The 16293-nt window shown below is 37.1% G+C and overlaps 1 protein-coding gene across 13 annotated transcripts in view; it reads right to left on the bottom strand.

The window, feature by feature from the left end:
* The window catches only part of MID1 (midline 1), a 225851-nt gene that overhangs the window by 50566 nt on the left and 158992 nt on the right, over positions 1-16293 (bottom strand). For 7 of the 13 annotated variants that reach the window (XM_015887013.3, XM_085531928.1, XM_085531953.1 and 4 more), the window contains exon 3: positions 8431-8514. The exons of the other annotated variants lie outside the window; for them this stretch is intronic. In XM_015887013.3, coding sequence (XP_015742499.1) covers positions 8431-8514 — 84 coding nt within the window. The remainder of the gene's footprint in view (positions 1-8430; positions 8515-16293) is intronic. 13 annotated transcript variants of the gene reach the window in all.

Raw genomic sequence — 16293 nt, 5'->3', positions numbered from 1 at the left:
AGGCAGTGAAAAACATGCCCTTGTATTTTGTTGAAAAGACTAGCAACTTAGAGAGATGTGCAAAGCCAATTATTCCTGGAGAAAGAGAGGCAGAGATCTTAACATTTCATTTGACACATTTAGATAATGTGACCAATTTATGCAGACTTCCTCTGGACAAATTATTCATTTGATTTATCACAGCCTTTGAAGTTTTCCCTACTATCAAGGGTAACAAACTTTTTCCACTAAGAACATGAGCTAAGGTTGCTGATATAAGTATGCTTTTCAGAGTACTTAGGGAAGATATGAAAATTTTAAAGCCTATGGAAGTATTTATTTTGGGTCTTTAATTAACAAATTTAGATTTTAATCTCAGGCAAAGTTTTCTTGGGAGAAAAGACACGGGCTTGATTCACACAATATTACTTCATGTTGCAGTCAGGACTACAGTCTGCAAGAATATCTCTTTAGATACATAAAGCATGCACAAACTAGCATGCACTTACATGGGCATTCTTCCATGCCCTGTGATGTGCAAAAAAATGTTCTGTGCAAAGCACAGATGTGGAAGGTAAATAAAGTCCCTTCTGGTGTTTCTATTAGCACCAGCATTTTGAAGTCTCACAACACTGATTTACGGCTGAGCCAGATTTCACACATTCAAAAATTTATAAAACATTCAATGAAAATTAGTCTTTAATTTCCTCCATTAGGTATTAAGTACTTTTATTAGTTAAAGAGCTGTTTCTGTAATCAAAGCAAGACTTGAATTTAATTACTGGCTCTGTGTGTGTGCACAGATACGGGTGTGTTTTAGCAAATCCTAGACTGAAATCAGGCTACAAATCAGCTTGTAGTGTACTGCTGTAGTATACTGACTGGACTCTGTGTCTGTATTCTGGTGTGATTTGCCCAGTTTTATTTCAACTGTGTAACTCATTCCTCTTTGTGAACACCGTAGGGTCATGTAACAACCAAAAGTGAGCTATGAATGGGAAAGGAGAAACAACACCTATTTCCTACTGTCCTGGTCCATTCTTTCATTTCTCTGTAGGATTTTGGAAAGCAAATCCTAGCACCACAGGACATTCTGCGTTCTCAGCCAGAAAGGCTTTGATTCCTCTTATCTGCACAAGCGCCTGTTTGCCCTGTGCACAAACACACAGTTCTTGCATGATTACCAACAACAACAAAAGCAGTAGCTCGAAGATATCTTAGTTTAGTGTAACAGAGGTATATTTTTCTCTACACAGTTCATTTACCCGTGATCAAAATGAAAACTTACTGAATAAACATTCCCAATTCATGCTTCTAAAACTAGCATCTAGAGACGTGTTATGAAGAACTGCTTTCCTGCTGTTCAGTGTTAGTTTGAAATGGCATGTCTGAAAAGACAGGTAAATCCTGTTGGGTTTGAAGGCTGTAGATTCCCTTTAAGAAACATGCACTGCAGTATGTCTCCAGTGCTTGACTTTAGCTGCTGGATACTTTTCAAACTAAATAGAAGTCTGGTTTGTTTCATTTTGCAGAGTTCTCCATGGGCACCTTCAGAGATTGCTAAGGTACAAATGAATTCTTTACATCTAAAATGCTTCTGATGCTCAGGGTCAAAAAACTGAAATCAAATGTGAATGAAAGAAATCACCATAAAAGCACAGCATCTGACACTTCAACACAGATATTTTCTTTAAAGAAACACTGCATTTAATAAAAGAGCTGTTCATCCCGAAGCTTGTAAAACAGGCCCTGGGGGTCCTGTTGGATAAAAGTTGACCACATGACCTCATGGCCAAAGTGACTCCTTGTCACCTTGAAGAGGTCGAATGCTGGCACAGATTGCCTAGAGAGGCTGTGGAGCCCCATCCCTATTGATATTCCAAATACTTAGACTCTATGTAAATCACCCTCATTGTTTGTTGGGTTGGACAAGATGACCTTCAGAGGCTTCTTCCAAACTAAATTATTCTATAATTCTGCAATTGAGATGTCTATCTTCATAAATCATAAATTTTATGGAAATGGTGAAAATACGAACACTTCTGAAGATAGATAGTTGAACCTTAAATCGTATTTATATAAAGAATTTAATGAAGTGTTCTAATTTAGAAGCTTTCTTATGTACTATTTTATCTTCTACCAGAGCCACAAGATCTATGATATCAAAATGGAAAGTACGCTAATGTTAGTTTTATAAAGGTACAAGGAACTAATAAATATGCATGAGGTTCAGATTTTATTTCAAATATTCAAGAAGAGAGATTTCAGGAAAATCATCTTTTAGGATTTTGATTACTTGTGAGCTTTTTTAGATAGGACTAATATGTCCATCATTATAGTACACATATACCAATTTTTTTATACATTTGTTTACACTATTTAACATACATTATAAAACATGAGTGTATAATATGGCTACACATTTTGTTCTGTTAAATTCAATGAGTTTATCCTTTGAATTCTAATCTTAAAGTGGATGTCAAGTTTCAAGGAATAGGTACAACTTCTGGGTAGTGCACAATTGTAGAAATGTATCACCTTGTAATCTTCGACAAAGAATAAACTGTATATAAATACAGAATATATATATTGTATGTAGAATAAATTAAGGTAATTTCAGCTTTTGGAACAACCCTGAGATGTGACTAACACAGAACTACAACTCAAACAGCGGTTGCTGAATATCATGTATGCTACCAGATTTAGTGGGGGGCAACCCTGCTCACAGCGTGGAAGGCTGGACATAGATGGTTTATAAGGTCCCTTCCAATCCAAGCCATTCAATGATTCCGTGATACTAGATGTTTTCTTTTTGTTCATTGTTTTCTTTTTTCTTTTTTTTTTCCCCTCTGATTGGGCACTCTAAGCAAGGGTGGAAAAGTTGTCACCACTTTTTCGACTTGATTAGTCAGCAAGTGGTACCAGACAATTGTTATTTAGTTCTCCTAATGGCATGAAACTTTCAAAGAGCTTTAATTTAAAAACCCATCAATTGAGAGAACAGATTCAACTCTGCTTTTAACATTTGCTTGCTCAACACGAAGGCTGTAGGGCAAAAGGAAGAAAAAGCCTTAAAATGTGTAGATTGCTTCACAGAGAAGCACAAATTAAGTAAAGAGAACTCAATGTTAAGTGTTAGAAATGAGTAAAAAAAAGAGCATCACCTAAATGACTTGCACACTCTTATATGTCTTGTTCTGGTTTCCCAGTTTTCCCTAAGTAGACTGACTAGCCTGTTTTTCTTTATTCCATTAAATTGTTGTTCTGTTTTCAGTGTTTTTTCCCCCCCACTGTCACAATGCTACCGAGGCGAATTGACATACTTAAATCTTTCAAAGTTTTACAGTACATACCGTCTACCTAGGACAATTAAAGAAAAGATGAAAGAATCAGAAACAGAATACCACATAATACTTTGTGCTGAAATAATGCACTAATTAAATAAAAATACAAGCTAAAAATTTGCATACTCTTCATTTGTCCTTGAAGGTCTTGCAAAAAGTGTTTTCAGTTTAGTCCCACAATTTTTAAAATGTAAGTGCTATTCTGGATCCAAGCTGTAGTTAGACATTTTGATACTAACGATGGAGTTTATAATTTCACACCAGGCTTATCATCACTTAAAATCATTTATTTCAGCTCAGTACATCCCCTCTTAATTGCAGTGTTTTGCCAGCGGTGTTCCCATTAGGCTACAGTCATGTCATCATGACCATTAGGCTCAGCTTCTCTGGAATACAACCCAGGAAACAGCCATCTGAAAACAGCCATATGGATGGCGTAGATACATTAATGGATAACTTCTTGTTCAACAGTGGGTTTTAGGTGAAATAAAAAAATTTGTATGAAAAAGTTTGCAGCCTGTTGCACAAAAGGTCAGACTCTGGTAAGGCCTCATCTGGAGCACTGTGTCCAGTTCAGGACTGGGAAGTACACAGCTGATCAGAACAGCAGTGTGGAAAAGGGGACTAACTGAAAATACAACGTTCTTTAAGGTCCAAACAGAATGGGAACCAAAGGAAAAGGTTCAGAATATATAATGGATGTAGAACAGGGAGATGATACTTTTGGGACATGAATGCTGAGGATATACAAAAGTAATCTGAGAAGGTAAGGAGACAGGGAATGCACGACAGGAAAGGGGAAGACTGAGTTTATCAGAAGAAGATGGGAATTAGAAATTAGACTCCTTCTGATACAGAGGTCTCTAGAAGAGTAATTTTGCAAGCTTAATAATGGCCTTTGTGTGGACTCACGTTGACAGAGAAAAAAAACTCAGCTCCAGACAGTATTTCCACAATTCTCAAGTGAACTGAAAGATATCAGCTAAGAAACACAATAGTATATTACAGTAGCATCATATAAATGAAACCAGTAGAGGCAACACTCTGTTTTTAATTGTTCTTCACATTTTCTTTTTTTCAGACTTGGGAATTCCACTTCTATGCAGAAATTAAGAAGTGAAAAACATTACCAGTGCAATGATTGTCTCTGGAAATGCTGCTCTTGTATAAAAAACAAAAAACAGAAATATCAAAGGATCCTTTATTCTTCTAAATTACCCATCCCTGAGTTCCATTTTTACAAACTTTGTATTTCACCACATCTTTCTTTGAAAAGGAAACCAAAATGAAATACTTGTTCTCCCAATTCAGCTTTTAATTAGCAAAAGGTTGCAATTTAAAATATTGCTTAGTTTCTATTTTTACTAAAGATATTACAGTTTAAGCATCGAGTCTCTGCAAGTTAGAAGGGAGTTGGAGGAAAAAGTTATTTATTTCCTGTTGCCTGCTACCAAGTATAATGTATAACACAGTGTCAACTATAATTAGTTTTCTTATTAATATTCTCCACAAATAGAAGACTGTAGAATTTGTAGTTTTCCCCTTTTCTCCTTTTTGTTTCTTTTTCTTTTTTCATGACACTGCCAATCAAAGCAGAAATTAGTGTGGCTTAGTTTTCCACATTACAGTTATTTCACAAAACACATCTTCTCACAAAATGTATGTCAGTTATGGCCTATAGCAATTTCTTGCATTGGAAAGTACCTGGGATTTTAAACATCTGCTTTTAAGGAGCAGATCATTGCTTGATGTAATCTGTGGCTCTAACAAAGTTACTTATGTCAGCTGAGAATATGTCTCAGCTAACCATGCCACTGATACTGACTTTTAAAAACAGATAAGGTAATTTAATAGAGTTGTTATGACAAATCTCTCAAAGACAACATATTTTTGAGGTTGCACTACTTAATCAGACAAACAAGCCTAAGGCTCTACATGAATCTCTTAGAAGGCTACGTTAAAAACAAGAAGAGAGTGGAGATTTCAGGCTAACACAGGACAGTGAAATACCTTTATAGTACAAATACAGTGAAAGACCAGAAGTTAAGAATTAGAAAAGAGATGATATAATTAATCAACAATAACGGAAAAATAGGTCAGAAAACAACAGGAGGCACTTTGTAGTGTGCTATTCCGCGGGCATGCAACAAATGGGTTTAAATTGGCCTGAGATGCAGCTACCTCCAGCTCCTGGGGTCACAGTGGGAGAGACCTGGCTTAGCCCTGAGACTAAGCCACAAACTGCTTTGTGGAACTCATCCACAAATTAGTCCTACTGCCTGGCCATTCTCCCAGCCTGCACTGCCCTGAGACACCCTGCCCTCTCTCACCAGTATCTTATGTGATCCTACAGCACCAGGCTTTCAGAACTTGCATCCAAACACCTGTCAACACCTTGTCTCACAGTAAAAACAAGCTGCAAAAGATGTGACTGTTAAAGTGCTTCAAAAGCTTGCTAAAATGTTATTACAAATGTGTTGGGTTCACTTGAGTTTTGATTTCATCTTTATTACCAGGTACTATCCAGTCAAGGACTTGAGGTTGTCATTACAGGCAACTGTCCATGTGACCCATTAACACCAGGGTTGACATGGGCATTGTGGACAGACATCAAACTTCACTGACTTCCATTCCACATGCAAGTTCAGTTCTGGTACCCTCACATACATTCCAACAAGATAAAGAAGCAGCTGGTGTTATCACCAACTCAGTATGCTGACTTGTACTTACAGAGGTATGTTGGATGAAAATGCAGATGTATTCTTTGTGGGTTACTCAAAAATACCCAGAGAAGTAGGCATCTAGGATAGAGATCTGATCATACTTACTGTTTATTACCTTCAAAAGAAGCATAAACTCCCAAATATCATGTAAAAGCTCGTTCTTCTCAGTTACTTCTGTTTCTACATCCAAAGCCTATTTCCTTTTACCTTGTAATGGGGCCAATACTGTTGAAATTATTGCACAAATAAAAATATTTCTGGGTGCTAACAACATTCTAACCAAACTTGTCTAGGTTCTTTGCATCCTGGTGCAAGCTGAGCCACAGTCTAACTCTACTAACTGATTTAGAGATATTTCAGTATTCAGCTAATTCATACTACACACAGAAGGTAAGATGCTCTTATTCAATATTTTTATAGTGCTCACTATTTTTCCTATACTAGTAGTATTTATATTTGTTTAAGGGATTCGTCAGCATCCAGAAGAATACCTTTTTTTTAATATAGTATTTGTATGTCTGACTTAACCCAGCAAATCCTAATTCCCTTACGAAAAAAACAAACAAACAAACAAACAAAAAAAAAAACCCCAAAAAACAAACCACCAACAACCCAAATACTTAAACAGAACAATATTTTCTATTTTCTTTCAGAGATTCTGGAAATGGCATACAGCTGTAGGGCACAGCTAAAGTATCAGGTTACTAAGTTACTTTCTTGAGCACCTGCCTTAAGAAAAAGCATTCCTGACAGTATCTGGCAAATAAAAGTTTCTTATGAGAGCTGCATTCTGTGGGCACAAGCTGGTAAGAAACAAACTGCAGAACAAGTTTTCACATATTTTATCATGACTTCTATTCTCAGGAGTGATGTTTATTCCGTGGCTTGTGCCACTTCACATCACTGCACATTTCAGTTCAATCATCTATAAGGGAAAAGACAGCCTCACTGTATTTAAGGATGCAAGGCCAAACTGGTCTGAGGGCTGCGACACCTGTGGCAGTGGCACATTTGGGGTGGCAGTGCTTTCTCACTGTTAGACCCTTTACGAACACGTAGCCTGTGTATGCAGCAACGGCATTAGGGACTAACTAGAGGAGAGACAGAAGAAGGGCATGCTCAAAGTAGGAGACTGGAAGTCACACTTCTTTTCTAATGGTCAGGACTGGGCCTGCAATGTGGAGAAGAGAAGGACCATTGCACCAGGGTGCACTCCCCTGAATCTACTCTCCTTGCAGCCTGCAGCAGTCTGGGTCTGAGCTGTCTGCATGTGCTTTGCACAACTTTTCTGGGTTTTGTTGGCTTTCTTTTTCTTTTTATTTATTATTATTATTATTACTATTATTATTTAAAATGAAGTTATGTGCAGCCAGTATTCTGACAGCTTGTGCAGGGACAGAAGTTAATTCTGTGCATGCACCAGTCAACTATACTGCATCCTGACTGGAACCCATTAGATAGAAGGGTTACACAAACAATGAACAATACAAATAATCATATTTCAGCATGATATTGGCATTTGCTGTCTGTGATGACAAGGCCAGGTGAGGAACTATGGGTCTACCTCCTTACTGCCCCTCACTGCTGGCACCACTCTATGTGTCCAGAACAACAAACCACCAAGTAACCAGTGACAAGGGAAGAAGAATATGCTTTCAATCAGTATAAGAAATGCAGTTTGCAATATGGCTCTGCTGGCAGCATCAGTGCAAAAACTGAGGAGGTGATAAGCTGTGTCAGAGCAGGGAAAAACAAGGTGCTGAAGGGTTGAAATCTGCTAGGCTGTCTGCACAGCACAGCCAGCAGCTCATGGAGTCACTGAAAAGTGATCATGAATCACCGTGTCCCTTTAAGGTCTGTAAAGCATAATTGTACAGATCACCACTTTCTACCAGTGTTGCGATATTAAAAGGGGTGAGGAACTGACTAGAGAAAAACATGAAGTCAACATCTGATACTAGACGCAATGATAAGGGAGAAAGGGAATGAATAACTGCTCAACATGTGTCAGTTCTCATAAAGTCATAAGCTGAGGTGTATAACTTTCTCTTCGATCTGTAGTGACTCAGTTTTAAAACAGTCAGCTCCAATTGCAGGTTGATGTGTTACTTACTCATTAAACCTAGTGATGTAATAATGATATACTATTTGCTTATTTTTACATATTCTTGGCATAAAGATCTGTGCTATGATTGTGTCTCACTTGCCTTCTAATATCTACCTTAGATTTCTGTATGTGACCAAAAACTTATTCTTCCTTAAAGTATCATTTATTTCCATTTTCTGACAACACATATTTGGCACGGCCACTGAAAAGTTACTCATTACTGGATATCCGCATACTTGTGTTTAAGAAACTGACTTATGAATACAGGTGTCCTTACCTGGCCTACCACTGCACTACAGAGTGATACTGTCACAGCTCCTGAATTCTCATCAAGGTCTGGACTCCAGAATGCGGTTAGTTCCTTGGTGAGAAAGAAAGGGATTGACACAGAAAGAAATCAGATAGCAGAGTCAGTATGTGGTATGTGAGTCAGAGACTGGTACTGAAACAAAAGTCCAGAAAAGATTCCCTTATACAAAATCCCATACTGTTTTTCAGTGCAGGGGAATCCCACACTATTTTCTTAGGGCTTACACTTGTTGACATTATTATAGTACTGAAAGTTAAGATATATTTAGTCAGAGACTTTGCTGATATGCTTTTCTAGATACCTTGGATTTGAAGGACACTTTTACAAGGCATGGATTTTAAAAGATAACAGAAAAATGAGGCCACCATGAAGCATTACACTTCAGGCAACCCAGCTTCTGAATAACTTCCAGAAATCCTGCATAAGCTCAAGACAGCTGGTGTACATTCCCCATTGTAGAATCCAAATGCTTTACCACATGAAGCATCTTGCCACTGGCCCCACAGGTAAGGAGTTAGTCAGATTTCAGCTAGTCAGAAATATTATATTTGAATGTTATTATAGCTTGCTTATATTTCCTGGCAAACAAATTGCACTTGTAGAATGTGAATATACTCAGAATATGTTTCTCTAGAAGCATCAGTGCCACTGAGAAATACAGTAAATGTAGTAACTAATCCCTGCAAAACTCTGGTCTGACCAATTGTGTAGGGTTGTGCTTGGAAACAGGGAAGAACAGGGAGTGAATCACAGAATGGCTGGGGTTGAAAAGGACATCAAAGATCATCTAGTTTCAACCCCCCTGCTATGCGCAGGGTCACCAGCCACCAGATCAGGATGCCAGAGCCACATCCAGCCTGGCCTTCAATGCATCCACAACCTAAGTAAGTAGGTAAGACACAGAAGAAGTCTAAGCTAAAATTCAAACACATGACATCTCATGACATCTACAGCTACAGCTTAACAAACAACACCAACTTAGTAAAATGGTGAAATACTGCCTATCCAAATGAGAGAACTGTCAGGGACAAGAGTACTTTCCTCCAACATAGCTTTGACAGAGAACCTCAAAGCAGCATTAATCTTCAGGTCAGTGTGGCACCTTGCGAGCAAGCATGAGATTGCTACCATCGTGTCTGCTTCTGTCAGTGGCCTTGATGACCAAAACCAAGTTAGCTCATCTTCCCAAACTTAAGAGCAGGCCTTCAGGTGTCTGTCCTGTAGTCATGTTAATAGCATTTCCCAATACACTGCTTTGTTTCCAACAGTTTTTCATTTAAATTTATCCTTCCATCTTTGACCTGGCTGTCTGCTGCTACCTGCCACTTCTACAGTAGCTTCCAAACTAACCACCAAGCTTCAAAAAATCAGAGACAAGTCTTGGATAATGCTGAAGTCCTACAGAGTTCATTAAAATTGACTGCTGGTTAGTGAAGTGAAACCTCAGTGTGGTGTGAACAGAGCTGATCTGTAGTAGTCACTGGTTTGCCAGAATCATGCTGCTACTTTGAAAGACCCCCTGAGCTGCACTGCCTCATGCCTAGCCTACAGCATGAGGATGGGTTGAGGTCTATGTGATTCCAAGAAATTTCTGCAAGGAAAGAAAACAGAATCACTGAGCATGGAGGAAAACAAGGTAAATTTGGAGGAGAAGGGAAAGGAAGGGCCCTACGAAGATCCAGTCCAACTGCCTGATCACTTCAGGGCTAACCATGAACACTGACAGGCCCAGGGCATCAATGTTAAAGGTATGCAGACTGTCCTTAAAATTCCAACTATACAAAACGAAGCAAATATACAAGAAAAAAATAAATCATTATTCAGAGAATGAGTTTGGAAAAGGCAAACGGTGAATTATAAACTGCTAGAAAACCCTTCCTCCCTTCTATACTGCATAAGACATTATACTGCAAATAAAATGTCACTAGTGAATAACTGTGAAGTTAAAAAAAATTTGTAGTAATTAAAGGCAGAGTAAAAATTTTCTCCAGGGAAACTTATTCATATATTGCTTTGCTTAAACAGTGCAGAATATAGGCTAAAATGTAAATAGTGATTATCAGCTGTAACTCATAGATGACCAGCTGATTGCTGATGAGTGATACTTGATCAGAATTAAACTCACTTATGAGCTCTATATGTAAATATGATAAAGTGTGTTTAAAACAAAAATAACCAACACAATCATTTACAATTGGAGGAGTACAGCAAATGTTTATAAATAAAAAGATCTTCAAATTAACAGACATGCTATGTTTTTTTTCCCTGTCCCTTGTAGCAGTCTTGTTACAAATGAGAAGTAGGTGCTGTATAAATGTAAAACAAAAAACCTAGTATTAAAAATAAAGTACTACTATCCTCTTTTAATAACTCTATTTTTAATTCCTTCATATACAACTAATATTCTGAACAAACAAAATAATGTCTTCATTGCCTAGGAAGCTCAGAGCCTGAAGTGGCCTTGTCCTGAATTACCAAGCTTTGTTCTAGCTAAGGGGACTAAATGTGAGAAATATGTTTGTATTTGGAAACTGGAGCCCTGAGTTTCTACAGACCCTGGAGATTTTTTATTCTTGTTTCACGCTGTGTTTGTTTCTCCTCTAGCTCCTTCCCCTTCTGAGCTTGTTTCTGGATGATCTCAATAGCAGTGCTGTATAACCAAGCAAGCTGAAGAGAAGCACTGACTGAATGTACTGGATGCTGAGCTATGGCTCTCAGAGATAAGCTGGCAGGCCTCGTAAATGTCATTACAGGTCAGAGTGTCAAAAATATTACAAATAAATTTCACGGACACATATTCTCCTATGGAGTTTTAAAGGGAGGAGCACAGAGATGGGGGAGGTGAGGAAACAGCTGCAGCTGTTGACAAAGCATGCCTATATCACCTAAGGAACAGAAGTGTGAGCAGAGGGAACATACCTACAACTGGAGCATGCAGTTCCTATTGGCCTCTTTCACAAAATCCTCCCTTACATGTATGTTCACTCCTAGAAATAGTTGTAAACTTCCAACAAGCAATTTTCCCTAATCATTTCTGAAGATTATGAAGGAAATTTTGGGGTTCTTCTTTTCTCTTTCCCTCAGGATATTTCTGAATTTCTCCACAGAAATTGTATTAAAAATAGAGTGTTATATTGGAAAAAACAAAACAAAACCAGAAAACAATAATAAAAACAAAAAACAAACCAGCATTTACAAAAATAAACAAAAAACAACCAACAACAAAAACCATAAAAATAATAGAAACATCATTCCCATATCCATAACTGTCCCTGCTGCCAATCCCATTCACAATCCTGCACCCCATATATATATACACAGATCTCTGCAGTAACAATTCTGTCAAGATAGCTGGTATTCACCTTTGGACTCTTTTCTTTGCAGTACAGATTGGAACAGCCTAACTAAGAGATAAAGGGGAAGTAAGTCTCTCTATTCAAAATTTTACACCAGAATGAAAATTGAATCTTTGTGACCTATTCACATATGCAAGTGAGAGAAGATTCAGTTTCCAGTTCTTTAATAATCATAAACTGTTGGACTCAATTACAGTATTAAAAGCAGCCCTGTGCACAAGCACTGGACTATATTTAAAGGTTATTTTTCTTGTAGAGTGAAGAATGGAATAGAATATTAGACGATGATAGAAGATAATTTGTGAAATATTGAGAATAAAGATGGGAGGAGAGCATACAATTTTATTTAATTCAGTCTTAGCTTTGTTTTAACCAGACAAAAGTAATTTAGGAATGATTCTGTTTAAATACTGTCTCCTATACTTATCTCACGTTTTCTTGAAACAAAGAAAAAAGGATACTAAATGAATGTTGTTATTTTCCTGATGCTTTTGGCTCTTGATCAAAAATAAAGCTGATCTGTTTGGCCTGTGCTCTATGGTGACGTTTTCTGTTGAAAGTTGCAATGCAGCATTCACTATTTGCACAGTTTCAGGTTGCTCTATTTGCTCCACTAAGCCATAATGCTTTGTCAGACTTTTAGGATACTTCTACTTAGCACAATTAGAAAGCAAGCATTTTTTCAGATTCTTTGTTTGCTTGAAACTTTTGAAATAAAATAGGTTATCCAAATCTGAAACCCAGACAGGCATTTAGATATTTTTTTCCCCCCAGTTACTTGATGCAGCACTGTTTACAATATAATCTATGAGCACAATACTCTTACCTCCCTATTGACGAAAGGTAAAAAACTAGGCTCGGCAATGACTATGAGTGAGACACAGAGGGTATACTCACAGAAAGTGAAAGAACAGATGTGATTTTGAAGTGCTTGAAGAAGAGAGTACAATGGAAGCAATGAAACAACACTGGGAGGTTCTGCAGCATCACATTGCTCCTGCTCAAGTTTGTGGTTTTCTCTGAAGTTTGAACAAAGCTTTTTTCCTAATTCATTTATGTTCAGCTAGTCTCTCAACTTCAAAGTTTATTAAAAAAATCTAGGTTAAAAAATCCAGATGAAAAATCAAGAGATCATAGCTATACCTGTCATAGTGTCCAAATTATTTTTCGGTCTCCAAATTTCTCCAGAAGTTGAAACGACTGAGGTTTCTTTTAACACACAATCCATTGCAAGTTATCTTTGTGATCTCTTCTGCAACCTTTGAAGGCGACTCAGAGGAGCAAGGAAACGATCACAGCTAGTGACAAGAGGGGCCATCCATAATGCTTGGGTTGTACACACATTTAGCGCATGCTACACACCATCTACGCAATGACAGTATGCAGCTGTAATGCTTTATAAGCAGCCCACACAAGTCTTTAAGACTTAATGATTTTTTATTTTATTTAAATATAGGATAATGAGAAATTTAGAAGACAACAAATAGATTGTTCTATTGTTTATTTTTTATTGTTTTATGGTGGATCTGTGATGCTTCACACGTGTTTAAATAGGTACGTTCCTTTTTTTGAACATGTGTACGTAGCTTCATCTTTTGGCATTCAAAATACGCCAAACAGAAAGGGATGCTTTCAGTTTGTTGTTTCTTGTACAGTGGTAATAAATAAATAAGTAAATAAATGCAGGTGGCAGGCATTTCTTGTAAATACTTAGCAGCTCTGCTTAATGCCTTGGAACAGCAGCTCTGGCCTTGATCCTACAAGCTTTCATATGAGACACCTTTACTCTTGCAAGTAGTGCCACTGGAAACAGCAATAGGTCACTATGTACCATAGATACACATATTCATTAGCGGTGCTGTTACACTGTATTATTTTATTACCATTCATAACTCACTTCCAAAAAGTTTATGTATTTTATGTTTAGATAATATGTGGAGCATTTAAATGCTGTGTGTCAAATAGTACCACAAAGTACATGATCATTTTTATGTATATGCAACATGCATTGGACTGCTGTGACATCTTTCAGGTGGTTATTCCATATCACTTACCCATTCCCAAAATGGCAAATCTGAGTGGAGACAGACTAAAGACTTCACAATTGGGGTTGTCTTTTTCTTTTTTAAGGAAACTGGCGATGAAGTTTCTAAGACTGAACAACTGATAATTTTTGTTGTTTCAGCATCAATCCTCAAAGAATGTACTTTTATGAAACACAGCTCTAATTCTGAAATTGTTATATTTGCATCATAGCAATAAGCTGCCTTTCATGTTTGATTGTGATGCGTGCTATAAGCACTGGGTAGATTCTCCATAGTGTAAGAGATTCCTTCTCAGGTCTAATTATGCCAGGGAAGAAACTACCTGAAAATATAAAACGAGTAACAGTTTTTTGTTGTTTTGATTTTAAATTTTGTCTCTGAATATGTTTCCTGTTAACCAGAAATCTGCCAATACTTACTTACAAGAGAGAAAACAAACTTTTTGTAAAGCTTACTGGTTGTCAGTTACAAAACATGACTAAGGGGTGCAACACTTGCATCAAACCCAGCTGAACTAAATATTCATATATGACAGCACGATCCCGCAGGCAACTGCACACCAGAATTAAATAGCATGTACTGTTTCATGGCCCACTGTAGAATCATATCTATGAAGACCTAATCTTCAGAACTGGACCTTCAGTCATCTACGTATGGTAAAGTACCCATGGATCTTTAGAAAACCAGAGCAGGCATAGAATCTGTCTTGTAAAATTTAAATAAAATAGGTGAAAGAATACAGCACAAAGACTAATATGGATGAGATTTTTTTTTTTTCTCCCAAACATACAAAAATCTCAGAAAAACCCAGTATTTTAAATATGTCAACATGAACTACTCAAGACATACTTTGCATGGAATGAGACCAAAATGTGAGAAAAGCCAAATACAGTGATATTATACAGGTTTGTAGAGGAGTTCATCAATAAATAAGAGTCAGATACCTAATTCACAGGACTATGTTCATGGTAGTTGGGCATTTCATTGCTCAATTAAGTGTTCAGACTAAGCATGTAGGTTTTATTGCAGTGTTCTTTAATGGTTGATACACAGCTTGCGACTCTCTGGACCTCACCTGGGGCTTTACTACTCAAGATGAAGACAAAACATCCAAATAAATCCTTCTAAATTATGTATGTGTTTAGGCATTGATTCCCTGCAGAATTTGTTCAGCAGTCACTGAAGTCAGCTTGGGCCCTTTCTGTTTAAGGCAACAAGCCTTGAATTGGTCATGCTCTCATGAAATGATGTATGATGTTACCATAAACTTTTAAAGAATAGGTACATAACCTGAGGCATCCCAATAAAAATGGATTATTATTAAAAAAAAAAAAAAAAAAGAAAGAAAAAAAGAAAAAGAAAAAAAAAAAAAAGGATAACACTTTGTAAGGAATTATAATCAAAAAGAACAATGATAATACTGTTTCTGACTGCCAAAACATAACACATAGTGTTTACAGTTATATTCAATATGGTAATTCTGCTGCCTGAGATTTTTTATAGATGAACTGAATTTAAAAAGTCTCTTACCGAGAGTCAAATTTTTATTCATTGAGTTCTTCAGTGTATTTCAGAGCAGCAAATATATTTCACAGCAATACTAACAGACTGAAGTAGGTATTGAGTTGAAGTAGACATCCCCTGCTGTAATCTCAGAACCACACAAAAGGAACTGCAACTCTTATAGAGAATTAACTTCAGATTTGACCTACAGAGGCAGGTTTCTATAGGGTGATGTTAAGTAATTCACTCTGGGTCCATTAATCCTTATGCCTCTTGCAAACAAGGCAGCCAAATTGCAAAGGTGCTTAGTGAAATCACCTATTGTACATCAGATGCTTAATTGAGAATCCTGTGTTCATTCTCTGCCAAATCCCTAGACACGAAAAACTCATGTTTTACTTCCCTGCAGACTCCCTTCCCACCCCTCCCCCCCACCTTTTTTTTTTCTTATTGTTCATCTGCAATAGACAGCAGGCTGCCAATAAAAATAGGAGGTTTACAAAACTTATTTTAGACACTAAATGCTAGCCTAGGGGTCTCTGTTTCTTGGGTCTTTTCCATGATATGAAAAAAACAGCAAGTACACAATACCATTTTACATAATGATAGTCCTGTATCTCTTAAGCGCTCATTCTGCTGAAGGGCAAATTCTTGCTCCCATTTAAATCAACAGCAAAATTATCTTGTGCAGGACTGGGGCCTTTAACAGGGCTTTTATACACTTAGTTTTCAAATATGTTTGCTATGCTAGTTTCTTCCTCTCCCTCTGATTTGTAATTTTATGAAACTGAGCAAAATACAAATCTGCCCTGAAATACATATGTAGTATTTAAACATTAGAAGTAGACTTTTCAATATTTAATTTAATTTGTATGTCACCAAAATAAACAATCAAATAGCAGGATAGAATTTTCAGTGAGACTGAC

This window comes from Coturnix japonica, chromosome 1 (assembly GCF_054131305.1).
Source record: "Coturnix japonica strain WE chromosome 1, WE-NBRP24, whole genome shotgun sequence".
NCBI lineage: Eukaryota > Metazoa > Chordata > Aves > Galliformes > Phasianidae > Coturnix > Coturnix japonica.
Note: the sequence above shows the minus strand (reverse complement) of the source record. Positions and strands in the feature narration are given on the sequence as shown.